Here is a 22,624-nt window from a genome sequence, read left to right on the forward strand (position 1 = left end):
CGCACAGAGGCTCAGCGCCGAGCAGCGCTCACCAGCCCGAGAGGCTTGTATGCTCACCCGCCGGGGCGGGCGGGGCTGGGAGTTGAGGCGCGGGCTTCGGTAGGATCGCAGGGAGAGGACTGGGGTTGGCGGCGTGAACACAGCCTGAAGGGGTTGGCGTGCCACGGCGAGCCGGGAGGGAGCCAGAGAGGAGGTCTGCAGCCGCCGAAGAGGCAAGAGACTTTTTCTTGCCTCTTTGATTCGCGGCGCGCAAGGAGAAGGGATTCAGAGCGCCGCCTAGACAAACTCCAGAGGCGGGCGCGAGCCGCGGCTAACAGCGCAGACCCCAGAGACGGGCGCGAGCCGTGGCCATCAGCGCGGACCCCAGAGATTAGTAGGAGACGCTAAGGCTGCTGCTGCCGCCACCAAGAAGCCTGTGTGCGAGCACAGGTCACTCTCCACACCGCCCCTCCCGGGAGCCGGTGCAGCTCGCCACTGCCAGGCTCCCGTGATCCGGGGACAACTTCCCCGGGAGAACACACGGTGCGCCTCAGGCTGCTGCAACGTCACGACGCCTCTGACGCCGCAGGCTCGCCCCGCCTCCTCTGTACCGCTCCCTCCCCCGGCCTGAGTGAGCCAGAGCCCCCGAAGCAGCTGCTCCTTTAACCCCGTTCTGTCTGGGCGGGGAACGGACGCCCTCAGGCGACGTACATGCAGAGGCGGGTCCAAATCCAAAGCTGAACGCTGGGAGCTGTACGAACAAAGAAGAGAAAGGGAAATCTCTCCCAGCAGCCTCAGAAGCAGCGGATTAAAGCTCCACAAACAACTTGATGTGCCTGCATCTGTTGAATACCTGAATAGACAACGAATCATCCCAAATTCAAAAGGTGGACTTTAGGAGCAGGATATATTAATTTCCCCTTTTCCTTTTTTTGTGAGTGTATATGTGTATGCTTCTGGGTGAGATTTTGTCTGTATAGCTTTGCTTTCACCATTAGTCCTAGGGTTAGGTCCGTCCATTTTTTTTTTTTTTTACTTAAAAATTTTTTTTTTCCTAATATATGTTTTCTTAATAATTTTTTCCGTATTTTCTATTTTTAGAAATTAAAAAATTTTTTAATAAGTTTTTTCATATTTTTTATTTTAAAAAATTAAAATTTTTTTCCTTAATAAATTTTTTTCTTAAAAATTTTTTTCTTATTTTTTACTATAAAAAATTAATAAATCTATTTTTAAAAATTAAAAAAAAATTTTTTCTGAATACATTTACTCTTAATAATTTTTTTCCTTATTTTTTATTATAATAGCTTTATTTTATTTTATTTTATCCTCTTTCTTTCTTTCTATTTTTTTCTCCCTTATATTCTGAGCTGTGTGGATGAAAGGCTCTTGGTGCTCCAGCCAGGCATCAGGGCTGTGCCTCTGAGGTGGGAGAGCCAACTTCAGGACACTGGTCCACAAGAGACCTACCAGCTCCACGTAATACCAAACGGCAAAAATCTCTCAGAGATCTCCATCTCAACATCAAGAACCAGCTTCACTCAATGACCAGCAAGCTACAGGGCTGGACACCCTATGCCAAACAACTAGCAAGACAGGAACATAGCCCCATCCATTAGCAGGGAGGCTGCCTAAAATCATAAGGCCACAGACACCCCAAAACACACCACCAGACGTGGACGTGCCCACCAGAAAGACAAGATTCAACCTCATCCACCAGAACACAGGCAATAGTCCCCTCCACCAGGAAGCCTACACAACCCACTGAACCAACCTTACCCACTGGGGACAGATACTAAAAACAACTGGAACTACGAACCTGCAGCCTGTGAAAAGGAGACCCCAAACACAGTAAGATAAGCAAAATGAGACGACAGAAAAACACACAGCAGATGAAGGAGCAGGGTCAAAACACACCAGACCTAACAAATGAAGAGGAAATAGGTAGTCTACCTGAAAAAGAATTCAGAATAATGATAGTAAGGATGATCCAAAATCTTGGAAATAGAATCGACAAAATGCAAGAAACATTTAACAAGGACATAGAAGAACTAAAGAGGAACCAAGCAACGATGAAAAAAACAATAAATGAAATTAAAAATACTCTACATGGGATCAATAGCAGAATAACTGAGGCAGAAGAAAGGATAAGTGATCTGGAAGATAAAATGGTGGAAATAACTACTGCAGAGCAGGATAAAGAAAAAAGAATGAAAAGAACTGAGGACAGTCTCAGAGACCTCTGGGACAACATTAAACGCACCAACATTCGAATTATAGGGGTCCCAGAAGAAGAAGAGAAAAAGAAAGGGACTGAGAAAATATTTGAAGAGATTATAGTTGAAAACTTCCCTAATATGGGAAAGGAAATAGTTAATCTAGTCCAGGAAGCACAGAGAGTCCCATACAGGATAAACCCAAGGAGAAACATGCCAAGACACATATTAATCAAACTGTCAAAAATTAAATATAAAGAAAACATATTAAAAGCAGCAAGGGAAAAACAACAAATAACACACAAGGGAATCCCCATAAGGTTAACATCTGATCTTTCAGCAGAAACTCTGCAAGCCAGAAGGGAGTGGCAGGATATACTTAAAGTGATGAAGGAGAAAAACCTACAACCAAGATTACTCTACCCAGCAAGGATCTCATTCAGATGTGATGGAGAAATTAAAACCTTTACAGACAAGCAAAAGCTGAGAGAGTTCAGCACCACCAAACCAGCTTTACAACAGATGCTAAAGGAACTTCTCTAGGCAAGAAACACAAGAGAAGGAAAACACCTACAATAACAAACCCAAAACATTTAAGAAAATGGGAATAGGAACATACATATCGATAATTACCTTGAATGTAAATGGATTAAATGCTCCCACCAAAAGACACAGACTGGCTGAATGGATACAAAAACAAGACCCATATATATGCTGTCTACAAGAGACCCACTTCAGACCTAGAGACACATACAGACTGAAAGTGAGGGGATGGAAAAAGATATTCCATGCAAATGGAAATCAAAAGAAAGCTGGAGTAGCAATTCTCATATCAGACAAAATAGACTTTAAAATAAAGAATATTATAAGAGACAAAGAAGGACACTATATAATGATCAAGGGATCAATCCAAGAGGAAGGTATAACAATTGTAAATATTTATGCACCCAACATAGGAGCACCTCAATACATAAGGCAAATACTAACAGCCATAAAAGGGGAAATCGACAGCAACACAATCATAGTAGGGGATTTTAACACCCCACTTTCACCAATGGACAGATCATCCAAAATGAAAATAAATAAGGAAACACAAGCTTTAAATGATACATTAAACAAGATGGACTTAATTGATATTTATAGGACATTCCACCCAAAAACAACAGAATACACATTTTTCTCAAGTGCGCATGGAACATTCTCCAGGATAGATCATATCTTGGGTCACAAATCAAGCCTTGGTAAATTTAAGAAAATTGAAATCGTATCAAGTATCTTTTCCGACCACAACGCTATGAGACTAGATATCAATTACAGGAAAAGATGTGTAAAAAATACAAACACATGGAGGCTACACAATACACTACTTAATAACGAAGTGATCACTGAAGAAATCAAAGGGGAAATCAAAAAATACCTAGAAACAAATGACAATGGAGATACGACGACCCAAAACCTATGGGACGCAGCAAAAGCAGTGCTAAGAGGGAAGTTTATAGCAATACAAGCCTACCTCAAGAAACAGGAAACATCTCGAATAAACAACCTAACCTTGCACCTAAAGCAATTAGAGAAAGAAGAACAAAAAAACCCCAAAGCTAGCAGAAGGAAAGAAATCATAAAGATCAGGTCAGAAATAAATGAAAAAGAAATGAAGGAAACAATAGCAAAAATCAATGAAACTAAAAGCTGGTTCTTTGAGAAGATAAACAAAATTGATAAACCATTAGCCAGACTCATCAAGAGAAAAAGGGAGAAGACTCAAATCAATAGAATTAGAAATGAAAAAGGAGAAGTAACCACTGACACTGAAGAAATACAAAAGATCATGAGAGATTACTACAAGCAACTCTACGCCAATAAAATGGACAACCTGGAAGAAATGGACAGATTCTTAGAAATGCACAAACTGCCGAGACTGAACCAGGAAGAAATAGAAAATATGAACAGACCAATCACAAGCACTGAAATTGAAACTGTGATTAAAAACCTTCCAACAAACAAAAGCCCAGGACCAGATGGCTTCACAGGTGAATTCTATCAAACATTTAGAGAAGAACTAACACCTATCCTTCTCAAACTCTTCCAAAATATTGCAGAGGGAGGAACACTCCCAAACTCATTCTACGAGGCCACCATCACCCTGATACCAAAACCAGACAAAGATGTCACAAAGAAAGAAAACTACAGGCCAATATCACTGATGAACATAGATGCAAAAATCCTCAACAAAATACTAGCAAACAGAATCCAGCAGCACATTAAAAGGATCATACACCATGATCAAGTGGGGTTTATCCCAGGAATGCAAGGATTCTTCAATATACGCAAATCAATCAATGTGATACACCATATTAACAAATTGAAGGAGAAAAACCATATGATCATCTCAATAGATGCAGAGAAAGCTTTTGACAAAATTCAACACCCATTTATGATAAAAGCCCTGCAGAAAGTAGGCATAGAGGGAACTTTCCTCAACATAATAAAGGCCATATATGACAAACCCACAGCCAACATTGTCCTCAATGGTGAAAAACTGAAACCATTTCCACTAAGATCAGGAACAAGACAAGGTTGCCCACTCTCACCACTATTATTCAACATTGTTTTGGAAGTGTTAGCCACAGCAATCAGAGAAGACAAAGAAATAAAAGGAATCCAAATCGGAAAAGAAGAAGTAAAGCTGTCACTGTTTGCAGATGACATGATACTATACATAGAGAATCCTAAAGATGCTACCAGAAAACTACTAGAGCTAATCAATGAATTTGGTAAAGTAGCAGGATACAAAATTAATGCACAGAAATCTCTTGCATTTCTATACACTAATGACGAAAAATCTGAAAGTGAAATTAAGAAAACACTCCCGTTTACCATTGCAACAAAAAGAATAAAATATCTAGGAATAAACCTACCTAAGGAGACAAAAGACCTGTATGCAGAAAATTATAAGACACTGATGAAAGAAATTAAAGATGATACAAATAGATGGAGAGATATACCATGTTCCTGGATTGGAAGAATCAACATAGTGAAAATGACTCTACTACCCAAAGCAATCTACAGATTCAATGCAATCCCTATCAAACTACCACTGGCATTTTTCACAGAACTAGAACAAAAAATTTCACAATTTGTATGGAAACACAAAAGACCCCGAATAGCCAAAGCAATCTTGAGAACGAAAAATGGAGCTGGGGGAATCAGGCTCCCTGACTTCAGACTATATTACAAAGCTACAGTAATCAAGACAGTTTGGTACAGGCACAAAAACAGAAATATAGATCAATGGAACAGGATAGAAAGCCCAGAGATAAACCCACGCACATATGGTCACCTTATCTTTGATAAAGGAGGCAAGCATATACAGTGGAGAAAAGACAGCCTCTTCAATAAGTGGTGCTGGGAAAATTGGACAGATACATGTAAAAGTATGAAATTAGAACACTCCCTGACACCATGCACAAAAATAAACTCAAAATGGATTAAAGACCTAAGTGTAAGACCAGACACTATCAAACTCTTAGAGGAAAACATAGGCAGAACACTCTATGACATACATCACAGCAAGATTCTTTTTGACCCAGCTCCCAGAGAAATGGAAATAAGAACAAAAATAAACAAATGGGACCTAATGAAACTTAAAAGCTTTTGCACAGCAAAGGAAACCATAAACAAGACCAAAAGACAACCATCAGAATGGGAGAAAATATTTGCAAATGAAGCAACTGACAAAGGATTAATCTCCAAGATTTACAAGCAGCTCATGCAGCTCAATAACAAAAAAACGAACAGCCCAATCCAAAAATGGGCAGAAGACCTAAATAGACATTTCTCCAAAGAAGATATACAGATGGCCTACAGACACATGAAAGAATGCTCAACATCATTAATCATTAGAGAAATGCAAATCAAAACTACAATGAGATATCATCTCACACCGGTCAGAATGGCCATCATCAAAAAATCTAGAAACAATAAATGCTGGAGAGGGTGTGGAGGAAAGGGAACTCTCTTACACTGTTGGTGGGAATGTAAATTGATACAGCCACTATGGAGAACAGTATGGAGGTTCCTTAAAAAACTACAAATAGAACTACCATACGATCCAGCAATCCCACTACTGGGCATATACCCTGAGGAAACCATAGTTCAAAAAGAGTCATGTACCAAAATGTTCATTGCAGCTCTATTTACAATAGCCAGGACATGGAAGCGACCTAAATGTCCATCGACAGATGAATGGATAAAGAAGATGTGGCACATATATACAATGGAATATTACTCAGCCATAAAAAGAAATGAAATGGAGGTATTTGTAATGAGGTGGATGGAGTTAGAGTCTGTCATATAGAGTGAAGTAAGTCAGAAAGAGAAAAACAAATACAGTATGCTAACACATATGTACGGAATCTAAGGAAAAAAAAAAAAAAAAAAAAGGCCATGAAGAACCTAGTGGCAAGACGGGAATAAAGACACAGACCTACTAGAGAATGGACTTGAGGATATGGGGAGGGGGTGGGGTGAGATGTGACAGGGTGAGAGAGTGTCATGGACATATATACACTACCAAATGTAAAATAGATAGCTAGTGGGAAGCAGCCGCATAGCACAGGGAGATCAGCTCGGTGCTTTGTGACCACCTAGAGGGGTGGGATGGGGAGGGTGGGAGGGAGGGAGATGCAAGAGGGAAGAGATATGGGAACATATTGTATATGTATAACTGATTCACTTTGTTATAAAGCAGAAGCTAACACACCATTGTAAGGCAATTATACTTCAATAAAGATGTTTAAAAAAAAAAAAAGAAAAGGCCTCTCTGAGAAAGTAACCTTTGAGCAGAAAAATATGAAGTTTCTTTGTGGCTGAAACATAGAGCATGATCAGGAGAGAGAACAGATGAGGTCTGAGATGAAAGCCAATGGCAGAGCATTCATGTGGTGCCTTAAGAAACCACAGAAAGACATCTGGGTTTCATTTCAAGTGGCTAACTGTAGGTTTTAATTAAAACAGAAAATGATTTAACCCAACTCAAGCTTAAAAGATCTGTGTGAAGGATGGACCTTAGGAATATTCTTAGAGAAACATGGTGGTGACTTGGTGTAGGGACATTGGGGTGGAAGTCAGGAAAGAGTTTGATACGGGATATATTCTAGAGGAATAAACTGACGTGACTTGGTGACAGACTGGACTGCCAGGTAAACAGAAAAAAAGACACATCCTCTAAGACTAGGAAAATGAAGAGCATGTGGTCTTTCACACTGCCTCACCATTGGTGTGAACTAGCCTGCCCGGCTTTGGTAAACTTAACTGAGAGACTGACAAGGGAGCAGGGAATCACTGTTTTCATGGTGATTCCTATCCAATTTTGTCCACTGCTCCTATCATAGGAAAGAGTAATATCTATTTAAAACGGAATGTTTGGACATTATTTAAAGTCCTACCCAAAATCCAATATACAGAATTCTGGGGCTATTTATAAGTTTTAGAAAAATGTCATTTTCTTCCTATTACACATTATCTCCCCCCAAATCATTGAAGTGTATTCAAAATACTGAATTATACATCACCATGATAAAACACACATTTAATGATACTACATCACATTGAGGAGGGTGACATTATTAATCTCTACTTTCATATTGTGCATCTTCATTGATATTTATTTATTACTCTCTTCACATCATATATCAACTACAATCAGAAATGTTAAAGTAGCTCTAAAAAATGTAATTTTAGAATTTCAACATTTACTTTGGGACCTTTCCTGCTCTCTGTAACCTGAAGTCCCAGCTGTGACTTGATTGCTTATTATTCAATTTTTAAACAAAATTTGGCTCATCACCTTGCATTATAGAGTGTAATAACTACGCCTATATTTAACAGAGGCTATTAGTTTGTAAATTGCTTTCAGGCAGAAACTAAGTGAAAATCCTCTACCTCATCATTGTGATCACCATACAAGATATTTAGTAATAACTCAATAAATGTTTTGATTAAGTTAATGAATGAAATTTAGGATTATTCAAACTGCAGTGATTTGGATGAATCAACACTTTTCCTTGATTTATACAGTTTTATGCACAAGCACACACAGGCACAAATATTTTCAAAGAGTCGTACCTCCCAGAGTAGCAGATAGCAAGAAATGTGTCCCATATTTCTTGATAAGGTTTTCTGTGATTTGCTGAAGGGTAGGCCGACGTCCCAAAAGTCTTATGTTGCGGAAGAATTCAGGGGCAAGAGGCAGAGGGGAGCCAAGGAAATTTCTTCTCTCAACTGCAAGGTTATTTACTTTCCAGCGGCCAAACTCCCTGAAAAGCAAATTTATTTTTATTCGTAAATACATAATCTATCTGAATGTTTTCATTTGAAAAGTTCACTTGACAGTTTCGTTGGGGTCACTACATTACAATGATTCTTGTTTGTAATAATACTTCATGTGCTATGAGTAAGTAGGAGAAGCAATATTTATAATTTATGTAGCTGGAGTGAATATCCTGCAACCAAGTCATGGAGAGAAAAATAAACCACTTAAAGCAACAGACTCCACTGATTTTTTTCCAAAGGAAAAATGTACTCATAAAAATGATTTCATTATGTAAAGAATATTAATGTAGAATTATTTCTTAAAAAGGGAAACTGAAGTAATATTTTATCATTTTCCAATGGAAATTGAAAAAAGAATAAATTTATTTTCATCATTAATGATTATTTTCTATTCACTTTAGAGTGGGAACTTGTAAAACCTCAAGAATATTAAGGTGCTGTAGAAGAATTTGTAAAAATATGATCCAAAGAAAAACTGTTTTTTTATAATAATTATTGTTTACAACATAATTTGAAACCCCAATTCAACTTAATTAGTAATTACTCAAGATGCAAAATAACTTTTAAGGTGGATATGGTCAAATTAGAGAAGTAGCAAATATGATTATAAAAGATTTATATATAAAAAATGTCTACATTTATATTAAGTTAAAGTCAACCTAATAATACTTTAGAAAATAACTATGGTGAACTGGATTGCCTGATATCAACCATACAGATTTTTTTTCTGAGGAGTGGTCTGATAAAATCTCAAATACCTTCCACAGAGAAGACTTCCCTCTACTAGATTTAAACACTCCTATGTGTGTAATTTAACTCCGTTACTACTTAGCAAATAAAATGTTGATTAAATATTGTATAAATACTTGCCATACTTATTCATATTTTTGCCTCCAAAAAATTCCTGGAATGCACCACAAAAAGGTGCATGATAGATACATCTGTGAACCAGACTCTGCATGGAGTTCACATTCTAGAGAAAGTTTTAAAAATAAATAAAATAAAGATGTTAAGTTAAATTTTAAAAACATCCAGATTGTGACAAGGGCTGAGAGCTACCACAGACAGACTGCTGTGATGGGCCACAGGGCTGCGGGCAGGATGGCCCTATTTTATTTTAAGTGACCTGAGAGGGCAACTCTGGAGAGGTGGTATTTGATACTTAGTCTCTAAAGGAAAAATAAAAGAGGCTAGATGTGGGGAAGCACAGAATAGCTTTACACAGAATACGGAAAAACAGTAAGTACTTCCAGGACCAAGAACCATGTCCCTGATAGAGTCGCTCGCCATGAATAATTTGTTCCTGTGACACACGTCTGGCAGCCACACAATCCATCCAGTTTTTTGGAAGTTAATTGTAAGATAAGATTCACTAAGGAATCTTCGGTAGGGCCTTGGCCTGAAAATAAGTCAACTTAGTGCTTCCTTCATTGAGAAACTCTCGCTATTACCTCTGCAAATCAGCTGATCCAAACAGTTTTAAATAGTATCATTCTACCAATGGTTCTCAAATGTCAGCACCTATTAGAATCACCTGGAAACTCCATCCCAGAGTTTCTGATACATGAGGCCTCGGATGGGGTCAAGAGTTTGCATTTTCAACAAGCAATGCTAGTACTGCTATTCTGGGGATCATACTTGGAGGAAAACTACTGATTAGGTAATTTGGTATGTTGTTTTTAAAATTTACTCAAAGTGCTCTCTTTTCAGTAAATCTTGGGCTTTTAGAGATACTATACTGGATTTATTACTTCATATTTCCTCAGAAGAGAGTAAGAATGTCATTGTTACCGTTCCAAACTTAATTGGTATCAGTAATTTTTAATGTCTTTTCATCTTGTAAGAAATTTACCTGAATGTATTTGTGCATGTGTGTGTTCGATATATATGTAGAATGTACATATGTAAATACATATTCAAAACTGTGAAGGAGAGCATTTAAAATAAAATATTTATGTTTTAGTATTTTGTGATATAAGGTATATAGTAATACAATGCTTCTAAGAAGTTGTTTATTAAACCATGATCTAGATAATAGCTACTCATTAATTTCCAAACTTTACCCTCAAACATTTACTTATTTATTTGCTGAAAAAACTTTATAATTTTATCAAGGGATAGTAACATAGCTTGAACCTAAAGTTGTGGTATATCTTTTTCAATGGTTTAAATTACCAAATTTATAAACTCATATGTATATTCTCATAAATTAAAATGTGAATTGCTAAGTGAAGTAATTGGACTTAAATAACCAAGATTGTGTCAATGGTGGTATTTTACAACCCATACAAACTCTCTCTAAACTGCTGAATATTTCTTGCTAGATGGCTGTGGGTAACTACATATTGGGAGAGTGCCATTCTAGCCTCCCTTATTTTTTAACAATTTGTAAATATATAATACCAACCTGCGATCAGTACCAACCCATGATCTATTCTGACTTGAAATATTTGCAACTTTCTTTAGTTTGTTCCTCTTAAATTTGACAAAGAATAGATGTGATATGAAAGAGCTATAACAAATTTACATCATTTTCTGAAATCAGCTTATAACATTAATTTAACAAGAAAATTTATTAATGGTTTGCTACTTATTGTCATAACTACCAGATATCTTGGTAGTAATATAGATGAATAGAAGAAAACCTCTGACCTCAAGGGTTCCAAAATTATACTAAGTATAATATGAATGAATAAATAGCAATTCAATGGCTTTACAATATTTTTATGTGCAAAAATACAAGTAGGCCAGTAGCTTATTGAGCACAACCCCTCTGCCCAATTCCTTGATATAAATGTTGCTAATCTAACTCACTTCGAATATGTTTTCTCTTCCCTTATATTCACACACTTCAGAAGGCTATAAAGAGCCTAAGACTACGGACAGCCTTCCAGGGAGCTTTCTTCATCTATCAGATGCTTTTTATTACCGCAGTATGTTAACCTCAATTAAGTTTATGGCCTCAATTCACCTTTTGACATTTCAGTGGGACAAAACACTTTGCCACCCCATCTGATTAATTTATCCTGTTATGCAACACCAAAAGTAAAGGACAAACTCTTTGGGAGTATCACCAAACTAAGACTATAACTAAACTAATCAACCAATCAACTAACTAAGTGAATGAATGAATTTTAAAAAACAGGATTGTTAGTAACCATAGCAAATTGTTTTCTTAATTTTCAGAGCTTCATCTAAAATTCTTCTCCTAGTTTTTTTAATATTTTCATATAAAGAATGAAGTAAAATATTTTACTTTCTATTGTGTATATCCCAAAAGTATAATTTGAGTAGAAAAAATAAATGTTGGTTTGAGAACTGAGATCTCTCATTTCCACTCACATTTGGTTTATACTGTAATGATATATGATCACTGTTATGATCTCCATAAATTTTTGGTGAAAGCCTAGTTAGTACAGAAATCATCCTGAGAAGTGATGATAAGAGCACTTTAAGTAAAGGAAATCATCTCTGGACAGTTAAGTACCACACTATGAGCTGTGGACATAGCTATGAATACAAATCTTGTGTCTCTTACCTGGGCACAGGTATGATTGCATTTACCAGTGTGGCCATGCAGCTTCCTTTGACCAATAAAGTGTGAGCATGTAGGTTAGCCTGGACCCTCAGCCTGGGACTTTGATCAGCAAATATGATTCGAATTCCCATCCTTCAACCACTACCCCTGCAGCTTCTTAGGATGAACAAGAGCATGAACTAAAAAGAGATCTTGTCATGTAAAGCTACCAAGGTTATAGAGTTAGTAGTTGGTTTCCTTGCTTTCTAGCAATGTCATCTAGTATACCATGGCTGATGTAGAGTATTTTGACTGTGGGGTAACTTGAGAAGGCAAGAAGGAACTAATGGTTGTACGTAAATTAGAAACATATGGGCACAGTTGTTTTTTTTTTTTCTTCCTTAAGAATAGATCCACTTCAGTTGGAACTAGACCACGCACTCGTTAAATTTTGGAAAAACAAAGCAATGGAGTGCTGAATTGAAAACATGCTGTCTGGTATGATTATCATAATGAGAGCATTTTACAGAATGGCATCTATGGAGTCTATCCAGACGCATTATGTTTATATTAAATAAGAATATTGTTGTATCTAACTAAATGCTGCCTTCTACCTGAAGCCTTCACAGAACGTAAATATCTTCTCATCATAACCTTTGGAAGTCTTTAAATGAAATCAGCACAATCATCATTGTTTAACTTAACTCAGCCTCTCTAGAATCGCCACTATTTTGTGGAACACACAAATGGCCTGTAACCAGTTCAGCCGGAACATTACTTTGAAAATGTTTTTGTTGGCTCTAAGGAGCCTCCATTAGTTGATTAGTTATATGTTTGCTGCTAAAAATTCTGACTTGCAAGCATCATTTTTTATGCGTGTCCACGTAATGTTTACTTTTCTACAACAATATATAATTTTATCCCCACGCAGCTCATAAAAAAGGTTGGAAAACCAGAATGACATCAACAAATTCCATTTAAATAATGATTACATCATTGCCACATTGCCACTGACCTTTCTTATTTGTATTTAAATTCTGTGTGAATGCATAAATGTACTCAGTATATTTGAAATATATTAACTACCATGATTTCTTTAAAATTACACATGTATATTTGGTTCCTGAAAAATACAGAATCTGCCACTGTTGATATTATATATTTTGGACTCACTACCAAAGGAAAGGCAACATAAAAATATTGATAAAATCAGACGACGCATTTGCTGAAAAGGCTTATCTTTAACTGCTAACTTAACACTAAATAAAGTTGTTTGTGTAAAGCCCTAAAAGTTTTTACTACATTACTTTTCACAATACTAAATTTGTTGGCTTGCAATTTTAATTCTGTCAATATTCATTAAAACTTGCAGACACAACAGAATATTAAAACAAAATATATTACTCAAGCACTAATCTGTGAACAAATCCAGCCTAAGAATTATAAATTGAATTGCCAATCTTTAGTAGTAATAACTTTCTAATTACATCTGTAAAGTCATACTGATCTTAAGAAATGCCACTAATAATCAGTACTATCCCCCCTAATTCTATTATGTGTAACTGTTATATATAAAATTGGCTCTTTTAACGTTCTTTCTGTAGCACTCCCACGTCTCACAAATGATGCTGTTTTCCATTTGGCCAGAACAAGGGAAATGTTCCTAATGACCTGAATAGCTGTAGTTCTGAAGGCAGTTTTTTAAAAGCAGCTAAATGCTGAGCAGTTGGCAGAGTAGAGAATCCACTCTCTTTCACCCTCCTGCCACTTAATACACTAATATGTTTTGTTTTTTTTTTTTTTTAATTTAACAGTAGCAGGGTTCTTAAAGCTTGGGAGGTATTTTGGTGTGAAGCTAGGAATTTAGAAGAATGAATCTATTTAAAAAATACTGAAAGAAAGGCACAATCACAAATATGACGTTTGTGAAATGTTTACATGCAGGATTTTGAGAAGCATCATTAATGACTATTGTGTTTTGAATGAGCTGCCAAATTCAGAGGAGAATGGAGAAAACAAATTAGCATTATTGCAACAAAACACTGTCCAACCCAGTAAAGCAGCAAGAATTCATTGTAGCTGTAGCCTCTTGACTATATTATTGAATATATAAGATTGGGGTGGGGTTACTGAGAATTTTTAAAGAATGGTCTGGTTTATGGCTACTAATGTATATTTTTAATTCTTAAAATATGTCAAATTTTTAGGGCTATGAAATAACTGAAAGTGAGTTAATTTTATCTTACATAGCTTTAAATCATTTTCTGTAGTTTAATAAATAGGGGTTTAAATCAAATTTTAAGGGAAATACCACAGAATTCAATTGTCATAGTTACTGTCATTATTCCCAAAGGTAATTCATTTCATAGGACTATAACGGTACCACATGCTTATACCCTTGCAGATATATATATATATTATAGAGATTTATTATCCATTTTTAAATTAAATCACTCCTTTGAAGAGATGTTAGCAAAAGTTTTGATGTAAAAAATATACATACATGCTGTCAATGAATTACTTTCTAAGTTGAGGAGAGAGGGAATTATTTAACAAGCAAAAGCTTTTCTTTCTAAATTTTGGAAGTATAGTTTTAACATCTATTACAACTCATCACAATTATTCCTCAATCACATTCATATAATTATACAGATCTGGTAATTATTGATCAGTGTAGATAAGCTAAGAGACAGACACAACTGAGCTAAAATAAAATGTCTACTGATTCCCTGCGAAAAAAAGCAATAAACAAATACAAATGTCTCTTTTTTGAAATTTATAATTAAAAAATTAATTATTTATTTGGGTTACTAAGTTGAAAATTTTACACTTCTTACATAAATTTAAATATTTTAGGGAGCTAGATAATGTTAGTTTTCCAAAGGAGAATGGATTTAGGAGTCAGATAGCTAAAGTTTCAAATTTCATCCTCACCAATTCAGTTCACAAAATTCAAAGGTGATTACATTTTGGCAAGTTCTTAACCTCACTGATGTAAAGTCATTTCATTTATAAGTGTACGTCCAATAATACTGACTCTGTAGCGTTTTTAAAGAAGTAAAATTTGTAACAATTAACTAAAATAGTGCAAGGAGCACAGTTTACTTCTTAGTAAATTTTGGTGTGTGTACACTTGTGAAGTCACAGATTTTTGTCCCAGGATGTCAATGTGTATAAAAATAGCTAGCTAGCTAGCTAGCTAGATAGATCAAGGTAATAAGCTTTAGTGAAATTAATGAGTAAAATTAACAAAAGAATTTTTAAATAGAGCCACACTCAAAGAATCTGCAAATTGTTTTTCTTGGTTCAGGCACAGATTAATAAATTAAATGCTCATCAGTAAGAATAAATGCCAAAAGTATAGTTACCTGCTAATGAAAAATTAATCTGCATTTGATAATTTCTTTAAACATTTAAGCAATAATTTCATTGAGATTTCTTTATAATGGTACAACCTCTACCTTAAACATTGGAACAAATATTTATAAATCATGAATTATGACAATGTGGTTAACCAATTAAATATCTGAGCTTGCAATAAATCAAAACTTCATACACTCCTTAATTTCAAATAACCTTCAAGTTGTCTCCAAAAAGTCAAGATCAAGGACTTTTTTTAGAGTAACTAAATGTTTAGAGACAGTGAATCCAAATTGTTAATCTTTTTATGAAAATTTTCCATAATAAAAATTATATTTAAGTAATAGTAACTCAAGTTAATAGAATATTTTTCCTGTAATAAGTTTAAAATATCTTAAAGAAAACTCTTTTTAAATGTTATGATTTTTAAGGAAAATAAAAATGTGTTGTAGTAGGTCACAGGTTTTAAGATACATATAATTTATTTCAACTTGCTATTAACATTATGTCTTTCAAATCCACATGTCGTAGGGAGGCTGGATATGGTGTTTTATGACAAAATAAATTTTCAGAAAAATGTATAATTTTAATTTTACAAGGTATAAATTACTCATTCCCTAAATTATAACCTTTCAGTTTGAGTCAGGCTTGAGTTGTCAAAAATACCACTTTACACACAAAAAGCTTGTGAAACGTAAACTGGTAATGTTACCTTTCTCTGGATATTATTGTCAGAATCTATGGATTACAAATTGAAACAGAGTATCTGACAGGCACTTAGTCCTCCTGTCTTCTATGCTTGGGATTCATATAAAATAAATTTGTTATATTTAAAATAGATAACCAAAAAGCACCTACTGTGTAGTACAGGGAACTCTGCTCAATATTCTGTAATAACCTAAATGGGCAAAGAATTTGAAAAAGAATAGATACATGTATATGTATAACTGAATCACTTTGCTAGACACCTTAAACTAACACAACAATGTTAATGTTAATCAACTGTACTCCAGTATCAATAAAAATTTTAAAAAAGAAAAGAAATTAGTTGAATATCACCCACTATATAACCCTTCAAAGACATCAATAACACATGGGGAAATTGTTGTTTTCTCTGCTCTGCCAACACTGTCTCCAACTAATTCTGCTATGTATTCATAGCAGAGTATTCTTTTCCTTTCTAGTAGTTAATATATTTATCTGTGTGGTTATTCAATTAATGTCTGCCTCTTCCATTATATAATAAGCTCCACATAGACATGGATTACGTCTTCTTTTTATAACTATGCATTCTTAAGACTCAGATACATGATCCATAGTAGTCACTCAATAAATACATAGTGAAACAACAAAGGAGTGAATGTTATCATGTGAGCTAAAATGAAATAACCATCTAAGAAAGAAAAAGGCTGAAGTTTCTGACTTGTGAGCACACGCCCTGGCTAAAGTTCACAGAAAACCAAGCTCAGTGGAAGAATGCATTTTTCAGTTGGGCTCTTTGAGTGTTCAAGTGACTAGGGGTGGTTAGGAGTTAACTATTTGCTTTAAATTGAGAACCACTAAGGACTAGGTAAAAACCTACTCCTACTAAAAGTCGAAACATATATTTGAATGTTGAAAAAAAAGCTACCATTGTCTGTGAGTGCAGTGAAGTCTACAGAGTTGGGGCTCACAGCCTCCATTAGCTAATGCACTTTGGGGAGAGGAGTCCTGCTATCAGTTATAAGAGGATCTTCAATCTTTCATATCTGTGTCAGCCTAAAGACAAGGGAAAGACACTGATTGTACAAACTCAAATTCCATACTGCTAGGGGACAGATAAACATATAATATATACTTTGACTAGTTTTTTTCCTAAAAACATTAAAATGGAAGTTTTAACAGGCAATAAGTTTAAAGTTTGACAGGCAAAAAGCAAAATTTTTATATTATTTGAAATTTTGATTGTCAAGTAACATTTACCTCAAGATGGAATTTGAAATGATAGTTAAATTAGACTTGTGTTTAAAGTGACTCATTGGTTTAAACTATTGCACTGTGAGGTATATATGCTCTTCTTATCTCCTTTCGGCACATGAGAGGGTTTTGGTGCAAATTATTTCTCTAAGGATGTATACCTAACAATAGCTTGAATCCAGGGAATCTGACACCAAAAGTAATGAATTTAACTTCTTTATAGATTAGCAGCAATTTTGAAAGGTGGATTTTAATAGTAATGCACGATATTTGTGTTTGTAGGGATTGTAAAAGGGAGCATATGGTGAAAGAGAGGGAAAGAGAGAGAAATATATATATATATAGAGAGAGAGAGAGAGAATGGTGCGAAGGAAGGAAGTTGGGAGAAGTTTATCAATAAAATGGGGAGGAATGTGAGAAATATTAATATAAATTATTATAATAGAAACAAAATACTGACTATAGATTAATCCTTTATTGCCCTGACTAAACAGTCATCCAAGAAATAAAGAATGTAAATATCTGTTTGGTAGAAGGAGCTAAAGAACGCTTGGGACTAATTCACATTTCTCAGAAGAGGGCAGTAGAATTGTAGGAACTGAATGAGTAAAGACGTTTACGATTAATTGCTTTCATAAGTGATATAGTAGAGTCCAAACTCCAGCCTCAGAGTACAGAGAATAAAAGTCTCAGAGTGAGAAACACAGATGGTGAGAAAGAAAAGAGATTCTTCGATGGGATCACCCAGCTGTGATGAGGGAATTCAAGGATGAAATTGGGAAAATGATGGGAAAAATATGTTACATCAAAAAACCACTAAGCTGAAGGTTGCCAATATGTCTCTAATGTCTCTAATGCGTAAGAAGGATTCCAGAGAAGGATGAAGTCCTGTAAATCCACAGGGAAGCTTAGATTCCACGATAAAACGTTAACATCACCGAACACAAAGGGAGGTACTCCATCACAAGAAAAAGAGTGTTATTTCACAATGGGGATATTATGTCTCATCCCTTTACTGGAACTGCTTGTAATGAAAAATATGCATGTAGAAAAAAATAAATTCATAAATATAATCTATTGATTCTTAACAAAATAAATGATGTCTCCTCCTCAAAGTTTGCTTTAAAAAAAACAGGTTGCTGGACTACTGAGTAGTACAGAACACTTTGAGAAAAACCTATGCAAATACTGAAAATATCTGGAAAGAAAGGTTAATCACAACAGAAAGAACCAATCAGGTGTGCAGCCTAATTAGTGCAAAGTAAATAAACAAGCTGTATTCAGTTAAAGTGCTAACACACCTATAGAGGAAGAACAACACATTATTGACTCTGAAAAGGAAGTGAATAAACAGGTCTAAAATACTGATGAACCTAAAAACTTATCATGGAGAGTCACTCCATGTGACCAAAGAAAATAGAAAATAAAACGGTGAAACAATAATCAAGGGAGTATCTAAGGAAAATTTCCCAGAATAAGAGAAGAGTGTGGGTGGGGTAAACTGAGGACACTACAGAGGAAAAAAGAGAGGAAACAAAAGGAAAAATAAAAGATTTATATCATTTTGAAAGGAGAAAACAAAAAGTGTTTCCATTTCAGCAATAGAGGATTAAGAGAAACAAGTGAAAATGGATATATAAAAGTGGTTGTTTTTAATTGCTCAGTCACTATCATAAGTTTGAGTTTTCTTTTCAAATATAGAAGACTGTGTCAAGATGAGTTTAAAAAAATAGTCAATATTCTGAATCATAAGATAATTACAAGTACAATGAAAACATGAAAATGATAAATTATTAATGAAAATCATGAATAAAGGCAAGAGTCTTGTTACCAAGTACATTTAATTGATATAATAAAAAGATCTCAATATGTACGTAGCATTAACTTAATAATTTTATATTCATGGACACTATTAGGTTCAGTAGTGATGTGTATGATGAAAGGTAACAGGAAAAATAACTGACATTTATTACTATGCAATAAATTTGTTTTTCTTTATCTCTCTTATATTCATATACAATCTTAGGAAATAAGTACCATAGGGCATAAGTATCAAGAAAGTCAAATGCTATACTGACACATGGAAATTTGGGGTGAGAAGATTTAGGGAAAAACACTAACATAGACATGTAACTCCAATTTTCAACTGAATTGTTTATCACCAAATTAATCCTTTGTTACAGAGACTCAGCCTCCTGTAAGAGGAAAATCAGTTACTAAATCCCACTTTGAATGGTTGGTGGTTTTGAAACAGGCAGAAGCTTCAGTTCCAGAGGTAGTTGTGTTCTCAGAGCTCTTTCTCTAAATCCACAGATTGGGCTTGGTTCTCAATTGTTGCCTACTGTCTTTTAGATAAATGGTTCTCTGGAAAAGCTGATACCTGGCAGATTGGAGCACTTTTTATTCTGGGATGAGTTAACTCATTAATTAAATATTTATCGAGTGTCATAGTCCAGAACTGTTGCTGGATACTGTCCATGAACACAATAGGAGCAGTTAACCTAGGGAGATGAGGATTTTTATCAGTACATTGTCACAGTGTTTGTTTGATCTGGATGTTTTAGGTAAACATATGGTCAAAGAAAAAAAAACTATGAATTGTGCGCCTTAATTTTACCCAATAATTGTAAGCACCTGGCGTAAAGCAAGCATTCAATAAATATTCCCTGAATGGATTAATTAATCAATTAATATTCGAGCACAATTCTTGCTATGTTTGTCTAATGCTATAAAATATTTTTATTAGAAAGTTTTATTATGAGATAATGGTAGATTCCTATTCACTTGCAAAAAATAATAGAGAACTCATATACCCTTTGATCAGTTTCTCCCAATGGTAACATCTAACGAAACTATAGTAAAACATCACAAGCAAGATATTTTCGTTGACACATCAAGATACAGAACATTTCCATCTCTACAAGGATCTTTCATGTTGTCCGTTTTTAGCTACATATACTTTTCTCCTACCCCCCAACTCCTGACAATCACTAAGTTGTTCTCCATTTCCATAATTTTGTCATTTCAAAAATGTTATATAAATAGAGTCACACAGTGTGTAACCTATTGTCATGGTTTCTTTTTCCACTCAGAATAATTTCCTGGAGATTCATCCAAGTTGTGGCTGCTATCAAAATTTGTTCATTTTTAATGCTGAATAGTATTCCATGTGTGGATGTACTACAGTTTGTTTCACCATTAACCTGTTGAAGGACATCTAGGTTGTTTCCAGGTTTGGCTATTACAAATAAAACTGTTATGAACATTTATGTACAGGTTTTTGTGTGATCATGCATTCGTTTATCTGGCATAAATACCTGGAAGTGAAATTGCTGGGTCATGATGATTGTACCATTCTATATTCCCAGGACAGATGTCTGAGTGATGCAGTTTCTCTACATTCTTGTTAGCATTTGTTGTCACTGTTTTCTTTTTATTTTAGCTATGCAGATAAGAGTGTAATAATATCTCATTGTGATTTAATGACTGCGTCTAATGGCTAATTATATTCAACATCTTTTCATGTGCTTATTTGCCAAGTATATACTCTCTTCAGTAAAATATCTGATCATATCTTTTGCACATTTTATAATTTGATTTTTTTAATGATGAGTTTTGATGTATATAAATAGATGATAGATGATAGATAGATAGATAGATAGTGTTAAAAAAGACTATTGAGAGTGAGTTGCAAATGTGTTCTCCATATTGTATGTCTGCAGCTAGTATTTTCATCATCTTAACAGGATCTGTCACAGAGCAAAAAAAATTTTTAGTATTGATGTAATCCAATTTATCAATTATCTTATATGGATCATGCCTTTGGTATCTAATCTAAGAACTTTTTGTGTAGCCTAGATCCCAAAGGCTTTTTTCCTATTTTTTAAGAAAATATTTTGTAGTTTTGCATTTTACATTTAAATCTGTGATCTCTTTCAAGTTATTTTTTGTATAAAATGTGAGATTTAGGTTAAAGTTCATTTTCTCACCTACAGATATCCAATTGTTCCAGCACCATTTGTTAGAAAGAGGTATTCTTTCTCCATTGAATTGTTTTCTCACATGTATCAAAAAATCATGTTTTTGTGGGTCTACTTCTAGGTTCTGTATTGGTTCAGTTGACCTATGCATTTATCTTCAATAAATACAATAGTCTTGATTACTATAGCTATATTATGTCTCAAAATTAGGTAGACTGATTTTTTCTCCCCCACCAGCCTTCTTTTTCAAAATTGTTTAGGTCATCTAGTTTCCTGACTTTCTACATAAATTTTAGAATAATATTGTTTATTCTACAGAAAAATAATCTTGCTGGAATTTTGATAGGAATTGTGTTAAAACTCTGTATGATCTTTGGAGAGTATAGATACCTTTACGATATTGGATCTTCAAATTCATAAATGTTTGACTTCTTTTTACATTTATTTCATCAGTGTTCTGTAGCTGTCAGCATGGCAGACCTGTACATGATTTTTTAGATTTGCACCTATGTATTTCCTTTTTTTTGAATGACTGTAGATGATATTGTATTTTTAATTTTGGCGTCGATATGTTCTTTGCTAGCTTAGAAATGCAATTGATTCTTGAATGTTTATCTTGTATCCTATAAACTTATTAAACTCCTTCATTATTCTGGAAGTGTTTTGTAGAGTCTCTTGGAATTTCCTATGTAGACAATTATGTCATCTGCAGACAATGACAGTTTTGTATCTTCTTTTCTCATCTGTAGAATTTTAACTTTCTTTTATTGCCGTATTTTACTGGGTAGAATTTCCAGCAATATATTGAGTAGAAGAGCTTAGAGTGGATGGATGTCCATGACTACTTTAATTTTGTTAAATGCTTTATCTTCATCAAGTGACGTGATCATCTTTTTTTTTTAATCCTGTTAATGTGGTGGATTACATTTATTAATTTTCAAATGGTGAGCTAGCCTTGCAACACTGGAATAAACCCCACTTTGTCATTTATGTATAATTATTTTTACATATTGCTGAATTCTATTTACTCAGATGTTATCAATAAACTTTTATCAATATTCATGAAAGAGATTGGTCTATAGTTTTCTACTTTGGAGCTGTTTTTTGTTTGTTTCTTTTTTCTTTTTTGGCTTTGATATCAGGTAACACTTGGGTGATAAAAATAAATTGGTATGTGTTCCTCCTCTCCTATTTTCTGAGAGAGATTGTACAGAATTAATGTTAATTCTTATTTAAATATTTAGTAGAGATTTGCAGTGAAATTATCTGAGCCTAGAGATCTA

The 22,624-nt window shown here is 34.8% G+C and overlaps 1 protein-coding gene across 2 annotated transcripts in view; it reads right to left on the minus strand.

Moving 5' to 3' along the window:
- Positions 1–22,624, minus strand: part of BRINP3 (BMP/retinoic acid inducible neural specific 3) — a 430,978-nt gene that overhangs the window by 219,539 nt on the left and 188,815 nt on the right. Inside the window, exon 3 of one of the 2 annotated variants that reach the window (XM_036867990.1) lies at positions 8,322–8,512. The exons of the other annotated variant lie outside the window; for it this stretch is intronic. Within the exon in view, the coding sequence (XP_036723885.1) occupies positions 8,322–8,512 (191 nt within the window). The remainder of the gene's footprint in view (positions 1–8,321; positions 8,513–22,624) is intronic. 2 annotated transcript variants of the gene reach the window in all.

This window comes from Balaenoptera musculus, chromosome 1, assembly GCF_009873245.2.
Source record: "Balaenoptera musculus isolate JJ_BM4_2016_0621 chromosome 1, mBalMus1.pri.v3, whole genome shotgun sequence".
Classification (NCBI taxonomy): domain Eukaryota; kingdom Metazoa; phylum Chordata; class Mammalia; order Artiodactyla; family Balaenopteridae; genus Balaenoptera; species Balaenoptera musculus.